This window comes from Equus przewalskii, chromosome 8 (genome assembly GCF_037783145.1).
Source record: "Equus przewalskii isolate Varuska chromosome 8, EquPr2, whole genome shotgun sequence".
Taxonomy (NCBI): Eukaryota; Metazoa; Chordata; class Mammalia; order Perissodactyla; family Equidae; genus Equus; species Equus przewalskii.
The window spans coordinates 38,791,562-38,807,032 of NC_091838.1; the positions used below are offsets into that span (position 1 = coordinate 38,791,562).

The window sequence follows — 15,471 nt, forward strand, 5'->3', positions numbered from 1 at the left end:
TTGTAACTTTCAACAGCAAACGTCCAAAAGAGAGAACACATTGAGAAAATGCGTGGTTATTTTTAAATTAGGGTTGGGCATAAATTTGTTTGACTAATAGGGTAGGGGTAGAAAGGTGCCCTTCTCCTCTCTATTCTGGAGGCCACAGATTTGAATGATTAGAGCAACAGAACTTTTCTAAGGACTTTTCATTTAAGAGTTATTTTCTCCATGGTATTCTATTCATCAGACTTCAGAAAAAGTGGAAGAAATCTACAAAACACTAGTTCCAGGAGACAAAGGTTGGCAGCAGAGTATTTTCATGCTGTTCTGCTTGTTGAGATGGTTGCTAACCTGTTCAACAATTCCTATTGACTTGCACAGAGAAGGAATCTGATCTACTGTGCATTCCCAAATCAAGGATGTTTTCCCACGGTAGTCATTTTAGACCGTTAACATTGCAACTGTTAAATTTATGTGGGTATAACTGACATGGTTTGAAGAAGGCACTGGGCAAGCTAAGTCTTAAAAATTTTGTTCTAGGTAGACCATTTGTGATACCAGTTTTCTGTGTGACAAGACTTCCTAAAACAACCCCTTAAAATGGCTCTGTCTCTCTTAGGGACTAGATTTGTACCCAGTAAATTAATCTAGAAGATTACTGTAAAAGCTCTTCAACTTTTAGGCTAATGATGACCAATCAAAGGAGCAGTGGGAACCACTTACATTTGTTAATTATTTTACCAGCTGACTCTTTCTTATTCAGAAATGTTATCAGTATTTCCCTAGAAAGTTATCTTTTTAAAATGCAAATATGATCTTGTTACTTCCTTCTAAAGCCCATAAAAAGCTTTGTATAGGTCTTAGAATTCAAACCTTTATGCTACCTACAAAGTTCTGAATGCTTGCCTCTATAGCCTATTCTTGGACTGTTCTCTACCTGATTCTCAGCTCTTAGGTCACATGGTCTTTCCTTGTGGGCTCGAGTCTGTTCCCTTTCTCTCTGTAGCTGCCTCTTCTTGCCCTCTAACCTAACTCCTCCTATCCTTCAAATCTCACTGTCACTTCTGGGTCAACTGTGTTCTGTTTTTCAGAGACCTTAGCTTTGTTGGACATTAAACGTTCATCAGTGTGATTATATGATTGATGTCTTCCTTCTAATCTTGACTTAAGCTCCTAGAGAACAGGGCCTGTATCTGCTTTGGTTCACTGTATTTTCAGTGTCTAGCCCAGGACCTGGCACATAATAGGTGTTCAATAACTATGTGCAGAATGAATGAGTGAGAAATGAAAGTATCCGATAATCATAAAACTAGTCAGTTTTGCTGACATTAGAAGGGACAGGTCAAGCCAGGCAGAGTTTTCATTGTGAGTTAATATAGTACATTTGAAGTCAGGAAAATCCCACATGAAATGAGATTTGGGATTGTAGGGGAGGAAGAACTATTCCTCTACCCTCCAGGTCCTTCTGGCTGGTTTAAGAATTAAATTGATGTGAGACAGAATAACAGGAGAAAATTTAAAAAGTTAAATAATGTGTATACTTGGGAGAAACCCAGGAAAACTGAGTAACCTGCCAAAATGGCAGAAGCCACCACCTTCAATAGCATCTTCAGCTAAAGACAAAGAAGGATGTTAGGGGTAGTGGTTTTGGACTTCAAAGGGGAGAAAGGCAACTTACATGGAGATGGAAAAGCAAATGTTTGCTGAACCATCTATAGACAATGTGATGAGAGAGAACTTTGATTAAAATGGGCTTAGCAAGGATCCTCCCACTCTATCATACCCAAAGTTATCTATGGTGGTGGCTTGTCCTGGGGACAGGCCTTTTATCTTAAATTCCTTTAGGCAGTTTGGGGGAAGGTCAAAGTTTCTTTCAGAGTCTTTTGTCCTTAAAATTAATGCAGCCAAAGAGACACATTTTGGGGTGGCCATTTCTGATCTCTGGCAGGATCATAGATTTTAGAAAAGTGTTGTTCAGTAGAAACATAATATGAGCCTCATAGGTGATTTGAATTTTCTAGTAGTCATACTTTTAAAAGTAGAAGAAACTGATGAAATTAATTTTAATAATATGTTTTGATTTACACAATATAGTCAAAATATTTCAACAAGGAATCTATCTAAAAGTTATTAACAATATAGTTTACATTATTTTCTTTTTCTACTAAGGCTTCGAAATCTGATGTGTGTTTTACATTTATAGCATAGCTTAATATGGACCAACTATATTTCAAGTGCTCAAGAGCTACATGTGGCTATATTAAACAGCTCATTTAGGACCACTTACATATAAGTGAGTTGCTGGTAAAGCCTTTTAATGCTTTAGAAAATCAAATTAAAATATTTGAATTGAAATAAAATATTTTTGTTGTTAGTGCCATTGAGTCGGTTAGCAACCCTATGTACAGGAGGGCTAAACCCTGCCCAGTTTTTTTTGTGCTATCCTCTCACCTTCTGGTGCTATATCAGACAATGCTCTGCTGCCACTCATAGGGTTTTCATGGCCTATTTTTTCTGAAGTGGATGGCCAGGTCCTTCTTTCCACCATGGGTGACCCTGCTGGTATTTGAAATATCGATGGCATATCTTTCAGCATCACAGCAACCATAGTATGACAACTGATAGATGGGTGGTGTGTTTCCTTGACTGGGAAATAAACCCAGGTCTCAGCAGTGAGAGCACCAAATCTTAACCATGAGACCACCTGGACTGGCTGGCAAAAGATACTTATCATTTAATACCAAGTGCTGTGGTCAAAGGCCCAAACACACTTCTATCCTCCACATGTAGAAACCCTTTTTCCAGTGATTCCCTTTAGATGTGACATGCAGAGCATGCATATCTAAGAATAAGAAATGCATGCTTCCAACTTCTTTAAAGCCTCCTTACTCTAGCCTTAGAACCTAATATCCCGTCTCCTTCTCTCTTTCTGCCTTTTGTCATCTCTTTCATCATTCCATTACATTCCACAAACCTGCACATATAGTGAGCTCTCGACCTTCTTTGCATTCTTTCACAACTACTCAGGACGGAAATGACTGGCATCTCACTCTTCCTGCAGTCATATATATAGGTATAGGTAACACTAACGCTTGCAGAGTCATCTTTATAAGCAACCTACAACATATATAATATTTGTTTGAGAATATAACAAGAAGAAAATATAGATTATTTCATTATCCTGTATGCAAAACTAACTGAAATATGAGTAGTTCTAATTTTAGAACAAAAATTATCTTTGGACATTTAGTATGAAATAGAAAGAGTTTAGAATAAGTAATACCTATAAAATGTTTTCCCTGTGGATAATTAAGGGTCTAGTTACAACCTAAGCTAACCTGAAACTCACTAAGAAGGGGGCACTTAAGCCTTATTTGTTTTCTGACTTTTAAGAAAGGGAATAAGTTTATCTCTCTTGTTCCAGTTGTAGCTTGCCTTTAAAATTTTTCTCTGGGTAGATCAGAGATATATAAGAAAGTAGCACTTTATATGAAAAGTTATGAATAGTCAGAAAGTGGATAATACTTGAAAATATAGTGTAATTGACTTATTACAGAAACCTGAAGTTGGAGAAGTCTATGATAGCATTGCAAATATCTGATCTTAGTTTAACCTCTTTGTACAGTTCCTGAGTTGGCCATCTGTGGTATGATGGCTTGAACTTCATGATCTCAAGGATTTTTTACAAATTCAAACTTCAGCATCTGGGTTTCTTATTTATGGAGACAGAATGTCAGTATTTTGAGAGCTTTGAGGGTAAAAACTATTATATTATTGATTGCTATGCTTGAGGAGTAGATGCACTGGACAGACCTGATAAAGATTTCTGTCCAATTAGATGCACGTGCCTTTTGACCTAGGGTATCAGTAATGATGAGGCAAGTGCACTAAAGAAGCTGACATAAGCCATATGCTTATATGGTCTATTTCATTATGTGACTTACCGTCTAAGGTCAACAAGTAGTCTCTTCACCCATTGTTTGTCATTCTTTGTAAATAAGATAGATTTAACTCGATTTATTTTGACAATAAGACTGAAATTGTAGATCACTGAGTGCATTATTGTTGATGTACATACAAAGCATCATGTAAATAAAAGATAAGTTAAATATTATTTAGAGAAAATCCTAGAGGTGGTTGTAGTTTACTGTTTTAAAATAGAGTGATTTAGTTAAGTTATAATTTCTATAACAGCTTTAGTGTATTATAAGATATCTAGGAATCTTAAAATGTATTTGGCATTTTGGATCCTAATTCAGTTCATTATCCATATGCCTTCTAATTCCCTAGCTCTATGACATTGGGTAAGTCACTTTGCCTCTCTGTGCCTCGGATCCTTCCAAGGAGTTTAGACTCTAGTTGTCCCAAAGTCATTTCTACAACTAAGACTAAGGGTTTTATCTTCAGATACATTGTAAGTGTGTGAGCGAAGAGTCCCAGAGAAGGGGTGCATGCCATTGTCTTTTGTCATGAAATAAACTTAGCAGTTGGTCTCCTTATCTTTCCATATAAATATGGATATACTGAGTCACTTACTGGGCTATCTGAATGAATCCTGTGATCTGCCCTCTGACACCTAGCTGTCTCCGGTCTAGTGGAATGACAGACATCATATTTTGTTGTTTAAAAGTTCTTATCATGTAAGATCACCAGTTACTCCTAAATGATCAGCATAGTGACAGTTTGGTGTACTATAACTTCTTTTAGGGGCAATCTTTAGTTCTCCAATGAATTATTTCCCAAAGAAAGATTTTTTTCCAGTTTATATACTGGGGAGTGCTGGATATGAGTTCCACTGAAAACGCAAGGAACTTGTGTCTAGCTTCTTTCACTTAGTTTAATGGTTTTGAGTTTCATCCATGCTGTTGCATGTATCAATAGTCTGTTCTTTTTTATTGCTGAGTAGTATTCTATTTTATGGCTACACCACAGTTTATTTATCTATTCACCAGTTGGTGGACATTTCAGTTATTTAAAGTTTTAGGTATTTATGAATAAAGCTTCTGTAAATATTCACATACAGGTATTTGCATAGTCATATGTTTTGTTTTCTCTTGGGTTGTTCTGGGACATACAGTAAGTACACGAGTAATTTTGTAAGAAAACGCCAACTGTTTTCAAAGTGGCTGTACTGTACTGTATTCCCACCAGCAACGTCTGAGAACTCTAGTTGCTCTGAGTCTTTGCCAGTCCTTGATGTTATTTGTTTTATTTATTTGTGTATATATTTCTTTTTAATTTTACTCATTCTAATAGGTCCTGATTCCCTTTGATATCTCCATAATGATATTCTAGGCAATTTTGTGGTCCTGTGAAAGCTCTCTTTTCTCTTGTTAGTCTGACAGTTTGACCAAATCTTTTTAAGTCATGAACCCTTGCTTATGTGAAATCCGGTTCTCATAGTGGTGCATAGCTAGGAGTTAGGTGTTTTGAATTGCCTTTTGTCAGCAGGTTGAGTTGTTTAGAACATGATACCAATGACTTTTCAGGATTAGTAAAATTAAGTCTGTCTCACTACAAGGACTGCTCCCATAATGCCATGTAACTGCTTCACACTAGAGCCCTTCCTAACAAAGAACTCCAAAGAAGAGAGTGAATGCTTCTGTGGAAATTTATCATCAGTGCAGGAAAACCCTAAGTGACATATTCAGTTATTACCCAAACAACTTGCCAGGAAATGGGGATGGGAGTCAAGCTGAACAACAGGCTAACAGATTTTTAATTGAAACATCACTTTCACTATTAAACAAACACAGCCATTGCTGTGATGTGTGATAAAAGTTGATGGTGTCCTGTTTCTTTGTATGGAATTGCTTTTCTCTCATCACTGACTTAATTTGATTGCAGCAGTTTGTCAGCTGTCACATTTGGGTTCCCTCAACTGCAAAATATAGATAATGACAGTCTATGCAATTTAACAATCATTTGCCAACATTTTCTTTCTTCTAATCAAGATGAACTAAGAATTGTCTTTTCCTCCCTGTAACTTTGGAATAATAAGAAAGTTCAAAGCTTTCTTTTTGTCTGTCTTATATTTTACAGGTGGCTTGTCTAATATCTTGCATTTTTGTCCTGTTAGTCATCTATGCAATAGGACCTTTGCTTTACTGGCTGCCCATGGTACAGTAGTGCTTTTTCATTGTCTACTCTTTAACTTTACTTTTAATGAGAATCATTGTATATTAAAATTTCTTCAAAGAGTAACCTCAATGATCCTAAATCTGAAAACCATGTGACATAAGTAATGGTTGAATGGAGGAGAGATGGAAAGAGACCACATTTTGTGGGGGAGGAATGAGAAGGTGCCATGGCTGTTTTCTAATTCTTAAGCTCTCATATAAAAATGACATTGTAGAATTAGATTTATGATGTTCCCATTTGGAGGGTGGAACTAGGCAATCTCTGTTATAAGAAGTAGACTTTGGAAGAATTTTATCAGAACTTGGACTATTAGAAAATGCATGCTGGGCAAGACAGTAGGGAACAAAATGTATCTTGCCACCCTGGGTACATTTTTATGTAAAGTGACTCAGAGCACTTGTGCCAGTGTTTACCTTGCCTTTCATAAACCTGGGGCAACAAAGCAATGCAAGTAAGATCCAGAGAGCCAGAGACTGTCTTGGTCCTTTCTTGTTCTCATTTTTCATTCGTATAGTGAGATTAAATCATTTCCACAGGAGGATCTTCCAGTAATCAAGTTCATTTTTCAAAAGAGTTTTAATAGCTTTAGGTGAAAGCAGATAATTGATACTCAAGGCAATTATAAAGAAATATATGATATAAATATTTAATTTTTTGCAACACACAAATTTCAAACAAATGGCAGTGAATAGTTGTTATGAAGAGGACATTTAGTCTTATAACATTCATTCTGATAATTTACTACTTTTCTTTTTCTTTCTTTATTGTTTTTTTAGAATGACATAAATTTTACCCTGTGATTTTCTAGAATTGATATTATATTCTTAAAGGACAATAATAGGTTAGTGCTAAACAAAGTGAATATTGCTTTAGTCTTCTGAAAGGTGATTGCTTTTCTCTAGTAAGTACTTTAAAAACAAAGAAGTAAAAATTAAATAAAGTAAATTAAATTAAATTTAAATTAAAATCTTTATCTTGCTTCTTCATCAATTTATTTCTTATTTGTAGTGTGTTCTTGCAAGTATTATTGTCGTGGGACTGAAGGGAATGCTAATACAGTTTCGTGATTTAAAAAAATATTGGAATGTGGATAAAATCGATTGGGTAAGTAGAAATTTGCCCTAAAATTTCTCTCTTTGGCTTAAACACATATTAGTAACTTTAATACTTTCATTTGCAGAAAATAGTTTTAGCCATTTGAGACTTGTACACTTTACAAACTACCATTTATTTTTTTCAAACTCTTAATAAAAGCATTAAAATGTGAAATGTCTTTATAAGAAACAGAAATGGAATTTTGTCAAATTTTGGTTGATGTATTGTTTGAGAACTTTTAAAGAAAATTTAGCTAATTTGAGTGGATTGGGGATTCCCAATTTCCATTAAGAATTGCTTCTGGATGTGAAGCTCATCAAGGAAATACACACGAATAGAAATATAACCATTTATAACATGTATGAAAAACCAGCATTAACTGCTAAGAAATGTATGCTGCATTAATATAGGGTGAACATATTAACAGTGACCATATTCATTCTAAATACAAAAATTCTTGTGAATTGTCTTTTAAGTGGGTTATATTAAGAGGAGCATTATGATAATAGGATATTGCCAGGAACAGATTACATTATACTAACAGTGATAAGATGTCGCTTCTACTAACAGAAATATTTAACATTCTTATTCTAGAAAAATATGTCTATGCAAGAGCATCCAAAATTCTTTCTCGCCCCCATAGGGGTGAAGTATTTCATGAGTACCCTCTGTTTAGCTCTATTATGGCATTCACCATATTGAAATGCAGTTATCTATGTATTCCCCCTCCTTCAGATTCTTTACTCTGAGAGATTTTGGGGAGTTATTCATGCTCGTGCCAACTTTCATAGGACTTCTCCTAAGGCTCAGTATTTCTGAGCTCTTATCAAAGTTTAATGCTGGATGCCATTGGGGAATGCAGAGTTGAATAAAGAACTACTTGTCCACTCCAGACACTTGCATTTGTGCAGGAGGCAGACATGGGAACACTAACTTATCATGCAAGGCATGATAGAACATGACCTGGAAACAGAAGTACAAGCTTAGTACTGGGGAAAAATAAAGGCTGGAGCATTAAATTAACTTGGTTTGGGTTAAAAAGAAAGATTCTCACAACAGAGCTAAAATGTGAATTGAGACTTGAAGAAACAGTATTTGGTAGGCAGGCCAAGAGGGCAAAATTGGTCAGGCTGATGGAGGATCATGACTTTTTTAAGGTGATATATATGAGGGAGCACATGGAAACAGAGAAATGAGAAGATGAAAACTTAAACTATTAGATAACCCTATGATAAACATATTTCTAGTGAACTCATTGATCACATAAGAGGGAGCACATTACCGTATTGGAAGGGGAGAGCTACCAGGGAAACCTTCTTCCAGAAAATGATGGGTAGAATATATAGTGCAAGGGTCAGTGTAGTAGCAAATGGAGTTGGAAAAGTTATGGGAAAGGCTGCTCATGTCCTGGAAAAGAGGTTAGACTTCATCCTGAAGGCAGTGAGGCATCACTGAAAGGAGAAATAGGAATAAGATTTACTTATTAGATTATTAGAAAGTTTACTTGAGTAATTTGAGGAAGACGGGTCAAACTGAAGTATGCAGCAATTGGACCACTGCTTTAGTAATTCATGCAAATAAATGAGGAAGGCCTGGACCACAACTGAGACCATGAGATTCAAGAGGAAGGAACAGAGTTGAAAAATATTAAAGAGGTTGTCTTAGCCCTCTCTACCAGTTCATCACATAAAGCGCATCAGTCTAGAATGACTTCTAAGTTTCCGGTTAGGAACATCACAGGAGGAATATGATGTCATTCACTGAGTTACAGAACACGGAACATTGTTTAAATGCAAGTGGTTACCTTTAGTCTTTTTTTTAAAAAAAAAACAAAACAGATTCTCATTCCTGAGTTATTTATTTCAATTCATCTCTTTGTTATCTGTATGTTATCAGTAAGTAGTTTTCCAAGAAGGGCTTATGTATTTTATATTCTGTGAGCCATTACATGGTGAAAATATATTTCTGTTTTCTTTTTATACTAGAAGGAAGTTTTTGGCTGAATCTAAAATGCCTTATCTCAGGAATTTTTAGATTTGGCATTATCTTCAGGCATTGAGGGATAAGGCAGAAAAATCACAGGTCAACATGACTTTTTTGTTATTTTATGTGTTTGTTTTTCTAAATGGATGCTCAGTGAGATTCTTTCTTGCCCATGAAGTTTGGTAATATTATCAGAATATTTCTTGTGGTTGAACACCAGTATCAAATTTCTATGAGAGTGACATATCCTTTTGATCTCAGAATCAAGAATTACATGCAAAATTTTTCTTCTAATATATCTTAGAATTTTTTAAAAAATCTATACATTCTGTTCTCTTAATGAATTAGGTATTTGTTAATTTTATTTTGTCATTCTTCATATCTATGCATTTTCCCATGATTATTTTTGTGTGTGCATGTATGTTTTGTGTGTATATGTGTGGTTTCTCTGGACTATTCACTATATTTTTGATTCTGTATTTGTAGTTATGATTATCCCATTTTTTAGCTTTAACTATGGCTTTTATCTCTGTCATGTTTTTATTTCCATGTAATTCCTTTTCTAAATTTTTTCAGTTTGCTATTTGTCTTCTTCAATTTTTCTTTTGTTAATACACTTTTTCTTCTTTGATTCTTCATATCTATTTTTTAAGGTTTTTTTCCTGAGATTTTATTGCCTATGACATGTCTGAACTACCTTCTGTCTCTATTTAATTATTTTCTTTCTTTCTTTTCCCCATTTCTATGAATAGGTTCCTTGCTGATTCCTTTATGATTAGAATGCGTTTTTAGTGGACCTAGCTATTTGCTGAAAAATAATGTGAGCAGCTCAGGAGGTAGGAAGTGAGGGCAGGAGGTAAATTGTCTCTCTGATTTAGGTATGTCTTCTGAAGATTTGTCCCTAGTTGAAACAAAGTCTCACAAATCATAGGCTCTGGTGATCTGACACTTGCTGTCTCTTCTCATTCTTTACCTTGCTCCACCTTGCTTCACCTCTGTCAGTCTCCTTTGGTTAGGAAGCTAGGTTTTAAGTGATACAAATGGCATTTCACCTTACTGCCCTTCTTTCTATGGCATCAAATGGATACTGTATGGGTACATTCCCTTCTCTGGTGGCCCACCATTGCCCCTAGATCTTAAAGCACTTATTAGAAGATTATTGTGTAGTATTTTAAAAACCATTAGGCAGTGAGGCATCTATAATTGATTGAACTTTGAGGATAAATTTGTTGGCTTCCAGAGTCCTCTTTGATGTCTTTCAAATGTCACAGTATTTGGTAAGTCTACACCATATTTTGTGCTTAGTGTTGTGACAATGTTCTTGTTTTATGGTCTGGATTTTCCTCCCTATCTATGCAGTTTTTATGTTGTTTTTGGTGGATTTTAATAGGAGTAAAGTAAAAATTCTTTTAATATGCCATATAAATCTGATATCCAAATCTATACTTGGAGAGGTAATTCTGGCAGCAATATGTGTAAACAGTTTTCAGTGCTGATAACAACAGCAGAGAGTTAAGTAGGAGGCTGTCAGAAGAGTCTAGGGGAGCGAGAGTAAAGTGTGAATTAGGGCTTTACCAGTGAATTGAGAATTGGGTATGGCTTGAGTTTTTTAAATTAATAATTGATAGGACTTGGGAAATGATTGGACAAGTAGAATGAAAAAGGAAAAATAGTAAAATATGATCCCAAAGTTTTTGATTATAGTGTCTTGAAGAATATTAGTGTTATAATTGAAAGAGAACATTGGAAGATGGGCAGATTTTGGGGTGAAGTTAATGTGTTTACATTTGGATATATTGACTTTGAAGACATTTAATAGACAGTTTGAAAAATAGTTTAATAGCAGCTTGGAATCCGTAGTCTCCTATGTAGGGGTGAGAGTTGAAAACTTGGAGTAACTAGACAGTATGGTGTGAGCAAAAGGTAAGGTTGAGAAAGGTGATGTGGATATAGCAGATGCATGATGACTAAATGGGACATTGGCTTTAGCTTGACAGTGGTCTCCTATGGTTGAAATGGACAGGTGTCTCTTAGTTGATAGGAAATTGAACAGTAAGAAGCCATGGGTTATTGGGATATGATCTGGGCGCAGAATTTGGAGTGAGAATGTTGCAGACTTTTTTGGATGTAGGCTATCTTACACAATAGACAGAATATGTCCAGATTACTCAATAGATACAGTATACCTAAAAAATATCATGGAAGTAAAGTTACCAAAGGTGTGTGTGTATATAAAATAATTCAAAGGTTGAAAGTTTAAAAAATCATGTAAGCAGGAAAAATCAGAAATTTTTCTTTCTTTAAATTTTTTATGTATAATAATGATTCTACCTTGAGTTATAGGTCAAAACCTTCTTTGAGGTAGTGAGGAAATGGTGATCCAAAATGGAGGCTGACTTGTGGCCTCAGAAATGAGTTTGAGTAACTGAATAGTTGGGGATAGAATTCAGACCTACAGACATTTAATAATGTAAGATCAATCACCAAAACAGATGGATCAGGGAGAGGCAAACTGGTCGAGTAGCTGCTAAACTGTGCTTTACACTGATGTATTTTCTATAAGGAGCAAGAGTTTATGTGTTTCCTGCTTGAGGTCAACTTTGGGGCTAGCTTGTGTTTCAGGGCTGTGAGTACCAAATAGGGAAAGGAACACATAATGAAGAGAAAAAATAGGGGCCCAAGAGCTAACCAATTCCTTACAACTGTGACAATCAGCATTTGTATCTTTAATAGGAATTGTTACAGAAGAGTGTTGGGATTTATTCTAACCAACGGAATTATTTACTAATCTGTGTTATTAATTTTCACTTGATATTTTTTTCGAAGCTATAAATGTAGCCCCAGGAAATAACTAAGAATTGTAAACCAAGCTTACAATAGATGATATTGTGGGAGAGTAAATATGCTTTAAAAACATGACCAGATGGTAGCAAAATTTTTGGTTGCTCTGAAGAATCATGGCCTCCAGGCTCTGTGGTTTTTTAAATGGCGGGGACCAGGATCCTCAGTTCCCTAGGCTATGGTGAACCATGGAGGTTGACAAGAAGACATTGGACTTATAAAGCTTTGGTGAGTTCTTATTCTGCCATGCCCAGGCAGGTTCAGTCAGTATTACGAGATGAGTGAGAAACAGCAATCATGGCTTGTTGAAGTAATAATCAAAAGCTTGCAGCCTTATTTTATAGAGGATCAAGTATAGTAAAATACATTAGCAAGGAAAAAACACACTGTGTACAAATAGAAGATTCAAATGACTGTCTAGTCACCTGAATAGAGGAGAAGCATCTTAGTGTCTAACCCATTAGACGACAGGCTGAGGATAACATGATACAAAGTGCTAACTTAGCATTACATTTGTAGGTGATGGATCCTAACATGAGAACACTTAAAATATGTTTTTATTTTACTCCAGAATGTTTGTTTCTTCTAGGTCAAAAGGAATTTTACAGATAAAAACTCCCTCCATTTACCTCCAAGAGCTTAGCTTTTCAAAATAGCCCCTCATTAAGAACCACTCAAACTCAGTGTAGATAAATAATACAGACAAAGGAGAAGCATTTCAAATAAAAAATGCCCTTAGAAAGATTTGTTTCATGCTTGTCAGAAAAAAAGTCTATACCCCCCACCAAGGATCTGTGCTGTTTTCTGATCCTAGAGAAGTTTCTAATGCTCTCATTTGCATATGGAATTGAAATTTGTTGTTGAAGATGTTTTAAAGTGATAATATAGATTTTGGGACAGAAAGAAATCAATTTAGAATTGTATGCATAGGTAAGTGATGCAGATAATTTGGGGGAAAAGAAAGTTTGAAAATTTTGTTGGTCTACTATTTGACAAATGCAGGATTTTGTGTTTAAAAAATATAATCTTCTGGATTTCATAAAATATTTTGCTCTTAAAGATTTTCTTTGCCAGAAATAAACTTAGAAATGCCATTATAATACAATATCTTGTAAATTGTAGTTTCAAGTTGTGGACAAAACTGCAACAATGTTGAATTCCAACTGAAGGAATAATAGAATTTTCTTGCAGTCTGTAGAAATATTCCCAAAAACTAAGTTGGCCCTGATTTTTTAGCTTTCACAATTTCACAAGAAGTGGCCCCTAGCAAATAAAATTATGATGATCTTTATAGTGGTTGGTGTAAAAGTGGGTTTGCTCATGTTGGTGGAGTCAGTCATTTTAACATTAGCCTTTGAGAGTCTTATGTAGTAATAAACTACGTTAGTTCTTTTTATAGCAATCTTAGAAAACGACGTTGTTGTTGTTGTTGTTGTTGGAAATGACCAAAAATCTGCAAACAATTGCTTGTAATGTTGTTATATTAACCGAGAAAACGGTGGGAAATTACATCATGCTTTTGAACCATACACATCAACCAACTATTTACAGATCTTAAACAAAGTGTTTGTTAGGTATTGAACTAAGGATTGGCAGCGTCTAGAAAGAAAAGACTACACGTTTTCCCCACCTCTGCCACTGAGAGTAGTGGGTCAGGATTTGTTTCTGTGTTTCTGTGCTGGGCCTCTGTTTTCCACTTCTTAAATAATGTATTCTTGCTGAGAGATTTGGTCACAGGAATGTTTATAATAAGATTGTGAGGAATTTAGCAATCATGAGGAAGACGAGAATACCTAAGGACTCACATCTTCTGTTCACTGTTTCTCTTTCAGGGCATATGGGTCAGTACCTATGTATTTACAATATGTTTTGCTGCCAATGTGGGGCTGCTGTTTGGTGTTGTCTGTACCATAGCTATCATGATTGCTCGCTTCCCAAGGTAAGATCTTATTTAAATGTTTTGTTTGTTCTGACACAGCAGCAAAGTATATGGTGTTGCCACTTACTTTTATTTCTGTGTAACATATAATACTACAAGCTCGTGTTTTATTTGGCAACAGAGAATTAGAGGAAAAATAAAAGGAGAGGTTTTATCTATATATGATATATAACAATATTGGTCTTAATAAAGAGAAATATTTTATTGGCACTATAAAATGGAATGTATAAAATCTATTAAGGTAAATAAATTAACCCCAAAGCCATATGCTGCTCACAGAGGTTTTTTTTTTTTGAGTGAAGGGATATAGTATCCAATGAGACACAAATCATATGACAGTGTAATCATTTGGAAAATTAAATGATTTCAGTAAATTTAATTTTTCAGAAGACATATTAATCCATCTATATATTTTTTCTAGATAATTTATTGAAGAACACATTCTCTCTTTTTGTCTTTTTACTAACCTACTCTTCTGTTTTCCCAGTGTCCATCATCTGATAATGTTTCTCATCCTTCCCTTGAAATTCTATGTGAAATAATATATTAAAAGTTTTGAGTTTTACATCTACAGATTCTATTTTTAAAGAATCTATCTATGTAGATCCTTCATTATCTGGTCCTATCTTACCATTGATTCCCTCTTTACTTCCTTTCTCCTAAAACAAGATTTTCTCAAATACTATATGCTCTCTAGCCTTCTCTCTTGTAACTCTTCAATCCACAAGGTGTCAATCCACCTCTTGTAGCTTGGAGATATGGTATTTGGGAGCCAAGATGAGGTACATTACATTTTTTAATCTCTACTCAGATGTCTCTGTTGTTACTATTCCTGAAGATCCCAGAGAAATACAGATTTACCAATGTTTTATGAACAAATGAGATATAGGATCTACACCATTTTAGATACATTGCAATTATTAAGATAAAATGACATTCTTTTTACTTCTTCATGGTTAATGTAATGATTAGAAAACATTTTATTTTCTTTATGCCTTAATTCTAGAGCAAAGACTCTGAGTATAAAAAACATAAAAGAAATGGAATTTAAAGTGAAGACAGAAGTGGATGGCGTAAGTTTAGTTTCCTTTTCCTTTGTGCAATTATTAACAATTTTTGTGAGTGAGATGATTTTAAGATATCATAAGAAGCAGATAAATTATGACATTTGAAAACATGATAATTCTATATTTTTTCTTTGGTGATGAAGCTTGGCCATGCGCTAACATCTGTGCCAGTCCTCCTCTATTTTGTTTGTGGGATGCTGCTACAGCACAGCTTAATGAGTGGTGTGTAGGTCCATGCCCGTGATCCGAATCCATGAACCCCTGGCCACTGAAGCAGAGTGCATGAACTTACCCACTACACCGCTGGGCCAGTTCCAGATAATTCTATTTTTAATTAGTGTGAACTTTCAATGGTATATATGTGGCCGCCATACATATGGTGATTAACATGCAACACATCAATAGAACAACAGCAACAAGAAT

The 15,471-nt window shown here is 35.1% G+C and overlaps 1 protein-coding gene across 14 annotated transcripts in view; it reads left to right on the forward strand.

Moving 5' to 3' along the window:
- Positions 1–15,471, forward strand: part of SLC26A7 (solute carrier family 26 member 7) — a 128,236-nt gene that overhangs the window by 86,182 nt on the left and 26,583 nt on the right. For 8 of the 14 annotated variants that reach the window (XM_070631702.1, XM_070631703.1, XM_070631711.1 and 5 more), the window contains 4 exons: positions 6,025–6,102; positions 7,132–7,227; positions 13,875–13,981; positions 14,988–15,054. In XM_070631702.1, the coding sequence (XP_070487803.1) occupies positions 6,025–6,102; positions 7,132–7,227; positions 13,875–13,981; positions 14,988–15,054 (348 nt within the window). The remainder of the gene's footprint in view (positions 1–6,024; positions 6,103–7,131; positions 7,228–13,874; positions 13,982–14,987; positions 15,055–15,471) is intronic. The other 6 variants (XM_070631705.1, XM_008526371.2, XM_070631710.1 and 3 more) reach the window with 1 other exon arrangement.